At 49.3% G+C, this 5,220-nt stretch overlaps 1 protein-coding gene across 1 annotated transcript in view; it reads right to left on the bottom strand.

Moving 5' to 3' along the window:
* Nucleotides 1-425, bottom strand: part of LOC125629366 (keratin, type II cytoskeletal 4-like) — a 13,082-nt gene extending 12,657 nt beyond the window's left edge. The window contains exon 1 of the mRNA XM_048834799.2: nucleotides 1-425. This exon is cut by the window's left edge and continues 118 nt beyond it. Within this exon, the coding sequence (XP_048690756.2) occupies nucleotides 1-425 (425 nt within the window).
* Nucleotides 426-5,220: the final 4,795 nt, after the last annotated feature.

Below are 5,220 nucleotides of genomic sequence, written 5' to 3'. Positions count from 1 at the left end.
TTGATGGTGACTTGCTGGATGCCGCCAGGAGACAAAACAGGGCCTGCTCTGCCTCCACCACCAAGCCCGCTGCCACCGTATCCCCCACCAACCCCGTATCCTCCACTGACATACCCACTAGAGACAAATCCACTACTGCCACCAAATCCACCACCACCACCACAACCAGCACCACCGAATCCAAGCCCCACGCTCCGGAAGCCTCCACCCCCTATGCGGATGGAAGTGCTTTTGTTTCCGCCCAGGCTATGGAGGCTTCTGCTGCCAAAACCACCACCGTACCCTCCGCTTCTTCTCCCAACACGAGACAAAGAAGCCGAACTGAAACCCGCTCTGTTGCCACTGGAAGTGATGGTGGTGGTCGCAGCGTGTCCACTGAAACCCCTAGCCCCGCTCCCAGACTTAGAACTGAGCTTCCTGTTCATGGTGACCTGTCGGAGAGAAGAAACCGAAGAGTGTGACTCAGGATGAGAGCAGAGAGAGAGAGAGAGAGAAAACGAGACTGATCCCCCTCTGAGATGGAAGCTGTGGCTTCTCCTTATATACTGTTGAAGGGCTGGGCTTGGTTGGAGCTAGTTAATTCATTAAGATTGTTTTCGGGCTTGGTTTTGCCTTGCAGCAACTCACCCTTTTCAACCCCCTTATACATTCACCTTTGAAGTGGATAAAAACACAGAAATCGCTTGTCGGCGTTCATGGCATGAAATTATGTATGTTACACAATGATTGTCTCACCTTGCTTGTCTTTTTTTCCCCGCACAGAACACATTAATGCAAAATAATTAAAAGGAATCTACAAGGTTTTTAATTATTAGTGTGAATGCTCTGCAACATTTTACTTCAAAGCTGCATGTTTGGGACATCTCCTTCTCTCCGTTAGCAACTAGAAGTTTTATGGCCACATTCAGCTCCCACTTAAATCAGTTTTATATTACAACTTTAAGGGGCTTAGGCCCGGATTCCCGAAGGTGTTTAGGGTACAATGTAAAGAAGGCGATTAGTAATATCTATCTATCTATTCTAAGTGACATAGGCACTTAGGAGCCTAAGTGTCATTGAAAATCAGTGGATCTTAAATCATGTAGGTGCTCTTGAAAATTTCACCCAGCTCCTCAAATAGTGGATATCGGTGCAGCTGCTGGATCTGGCTCTATGAATTCCTTGAAGTTCACTCTCACTTTACTCAGATTTCATCCCCGCCAGAGGCTGCTGTTGTATTGTGACCAGTGCCTATCGCCAAGATTGTCTCACTGTTTCCTTACACTCCCCCATCTGTCCGTACCCATCTGTTGTCTCTCGTCTTATACTTCAATTGTAAGTTCCTTGGGGCAGGGACTGTCTTTTTGTTAAGTGCTTGTACAGCACCTAACACAATAGGGTTCTGTTCCATGACTGGGGCTCGTAAGCATTACACTAAGACAAATAAATAATAATACACTGGCCAAACAACCTGCACTGCTAGTTACCCATGTCCTACCAGCTCTGGACCTATCCCAGCTCTCCTGACTGATAGGTAAAGTCCAATTTCTGTTCACTGGGAATTTTGCCTGTGCTACAAGTGAACCACTGAGCCTTTCTTCTGCAAAGAGCAGGGTCTACTGAGCATCCACAGCTCCAGCCAAAAGCAACGGGAGCTCCAATTGCTCAGCATTTCCGAAAGCTAAGTCAATATGGTACATTTCACAAGCACTGTGTTTTCCTGCTATAAATAAAGACGGCCCCCTTCTGGTGTTTTGTCAGGAGCCTTATACTTAGGAAACTAATAATGAGCTTTGGCCTCCGTGAAGCATTTTCTTCCTTGCAAGAGCGCGTGTCATGGCAAGAGGGTATTAAGGCTCTTGAGTATGACTGAACGATATTGATGTTTATTTATAATACATCGCACAGCTAATATTACATTTCCTCTTCCCCCAGAGCACAAACGTTTGTTGGGTCAGATCCCCCACTGATGTAAATCAACATCGCTTCACTGATGTAAATGGAGACACGCTCATTTACACCAGCTGAGGCGCTGTTTGAAAGTGAGGTTGGAACAAGGGCCTGATTCTGATCTCAATTACCCCACAGCAAATCTGCAGTAACCCAAGTGAATTCATTTAAGCCTAATTGTCCAGTGCCTTGCACGCTGCATCGTCAGTTTCACCTGTGCACACTAAGTGAGCATAAAGTCCGTGTCAGATCTCTCCCTTTTTGATATAGTGCATGTGAAAATGACTGCACAAGGGGCAAAGGTGGTGGGGAATCCGACACTGTTACTTTACAGAGCCCACACATTTCCACGTACAAAAGGCCAAAGGCATGACTCTTCTCCCATGTAAACTGAGGTGAGTTTCACCACTGACTCCAGTGGATGCATGTTTGGCTGCCAAGCCCTGAGTGAAGCCACCGGGAGTTTTGCCAGTGGTTAAATGAGAGCTGGGATTTGGCACAAACCCTGGGAATGGCGAGGAAAGTGCAAGGGGCTGACCTAACTTGTGCTTTCATGCAAGAGCTTGGTTCAAAACTCAAGAGAGCAATAGGAATTGCAACAATGCTGTTTCCCAGCAACAGGCAGCGTCGAGCTGTTTGCAAAAACTGGTAGCATGGTTATTTTATATGCACATCAGAACAGCATTTTTGGAGCCTAGCCAACCAGTCACAGGTGTTGCATTTAGTGCTGGACATCTTCCTGACCACTGACACTAGCAGATTTTGCATGGCTATACGACAAGGCTCAGGAAGCTGTCCCACAGGTGTGAGCATCTTCCATGCTTGCAGCATGCTCAACCCTGGCAATGTACCTGCCATTCTACTGTACTGTACTCCTAGGTGTATGGCTCAGCAACATGGTATTTCTTATGCCTGCTTGCTTCCTTGTGTGGCGTTGGAGTGATGGGTGCCAGTAGCAACTTGCATGTTCCTTGACATTCATGTGTTACCCTGTCCATGGAGCATGGACCCCTGAATATCTGTCCAGATTAGGCTCTCATCAAGTCCAAGTTGCCAAGTACATACCACAGCAGTAGTATAATGGTGTGGACTTTACAGACCCCCCATTGACAAGCCTGATGCTTTAATCAGCCAGGCGGCCCCTAGAGGGAGAGTTTAGAATGCTAGCGGTCCTGGGTTCAAATCCCAGGCCAGACCTAGCAGAAATAGAATTGCTTTCCCTGTAGTTCTCCTGGTAGCAGCTTGGGCTGCTGCTGCTTCAAAGCTCAGCTTATGATGGGGGTATGGTCGTTGCAACTCTGTATAGCAGTGTTTCTAGTATGGGTGGCAGGAAGGCGGCATGATATTCTCCGCCTTGTGTTATACTCAAGATCAGATTAGAAGTTATTAAAAGTCCCTTCTGGCTTTTAAAAGCTATTAAAATAGACATGGCTGTGCAGCAGACCGTGGACTCACCAGTGCAGCGCCACCTGCTGGTCAGTCCAAGAATTAGCTCTTTCCAGCCTCAGAGCGCCTCCTGCTGGCTGGTTTCTCCCTGTTGGTACCTGCTTCCTCATCTCCACCACCTCTGGCCCCGTGTCCATCCCAGACCCCGGTGCCCCTTTCCTTGGGGCACTGCTCACAACAATGCCCCCGCATTCTGGGTCTCCCCTCCCAGGGGAACCCCCAATCCCTATGCCCACATTGCCTCAGCAGCTATTGCCAGTCATTGTCTAGCCCCCCTCCTCTGGGGCAAACTGTAGTATGTAATGGCCACTCATCATTTGCAAGGGGGTTGGACCTGCTGCCTTCTAGCCCAGCTGTCTCCCTGCAGTCCCAGCACCTCCTTAGGCCTTCCTACCAGGTCTCAGCCTGAGGGGTAGCCAGGCCTGGGCTCCTCAGCTCAGCCTACCCCTTCCCCAGCACTCCTCTGCCGAAGCTACCCTGTCTCTCTCAGGTAGCTAGGTCCTTTTCACTCCGGCCTTGGAGTGAGACTCTCTCAGCTCCTTACTCACAGTCCTCTTATCAGGGGCAGCTGTGCCCTGATTGAGCTGGCCACACCTGTGGCCAGCCTCCCTCAGCTGCTCTCACTCCTCCTATCCCCGGAGCGGGGTAGCCACCCTGCTACAGGCTGTTAGTACAATCCAAATCCTGGGACTGGGACTCTGACTGCAGCCAGCCTTCCGAGGCTAAAACTGTCTCAGGCCCTTCTTCTCGCTAGCAGGCAAAATGCAGCAGGCCCCTTACCCCTTGATAAAGAAATGTCAGGTAATTAATCTTAGCACCCAGCAGCTCCCACCCTGGCCTTGCAGTGGTGTTTTGTTAACGTAGGCAGCAACTGCACCCTTGTAGGAGCACGGGCAGACGCACAGCAAAAGGAAAATCGAGCAACGCCGCGTAGCTGAAAATGGCCGTCGGCTAGCTACAAGCCTGGAGAGCAGCGTTTTAGGTCTTGCTGGCTGATGTTCTCTCCTGACCAGAGGTAATAAACAAACAGGAGCTTTAATTAAAGTCATTAGTCCAAGCGGCGGGGTGGGGGACATCTTGTTAGTATATAGGCTTGTTTGTCAGCCTGAGACAGAATTTGGGGTTAGACTTTTTGATACTCTTATATCTCATGCTAATATGTGTGAAGAACAATGAACAAAGACACTGTGTGCTGCATTTTCTACAACCAGAGGGGGCTTTTAGTACAACAGGAAGAGATAAGGGAGAGAGCAGTGAAAGTGTTACAGGGTATGGTGGGAGAGTAATATATGAGCATACACTGGAATGCCGCCTGGCTCTTCTCTCAAGCCAAGATCAGGAACCAGTTGGAAGGGGAAGGGGGCTGGGGGGAAGGCATAAGATACACTAAAAGCCAAAGAAAGGCCTGTCTTTGTCCAGAACATAATCTCAGCCCTCCCATAAAAATACAAAAAAGTGTGGGAGGGGGAACGAAGACCCCAGACCCATGACCCTCCAAAACAGAACATGACCATAAGTCATAAGGCGTGCGACCAAGGGCATGCGTTGCAGGTATATTTGGGCCTGTTAAGGAGGAGGAGGTGGGAAATGGGGAGGGGGAAATAGGGACACAGGCAACGCTCTGCAGCATCAGAGCTGGGAAGGGGGACATGGGGTAAATGCTCTGCGGCATCAGAGCTGGGAACAAAAAACTGGGGAACAGACTCTGCCGGCGTGTAGAGCTATGAATATGCTTGCTTGGAACTAATCCCAATAAACATCACATTGCCCGCCCTTCAGACTTCTGGTCTTCTGCTTTCGGTCTGCATGACAAGAACCAGGGGTGGGGGTGAAGGGAAATCCCTC

This window comes from Caretta caretta, chromosome 20 (assembly GCF_965140235.1).
Source record: "Caretta caretta isolate rCarCar2 chromosome 20, rCarCar1.hap1, whole genome shotgun sequence".
Lineage (NCBI taxonomy): Eukaryota > Metazoa > Chordata > Testudines > Cheloniidae > Caretta > Caretta caretta.
This window is presented reverse-complemented; position numbering and strand designations above follow the sequence as displayed.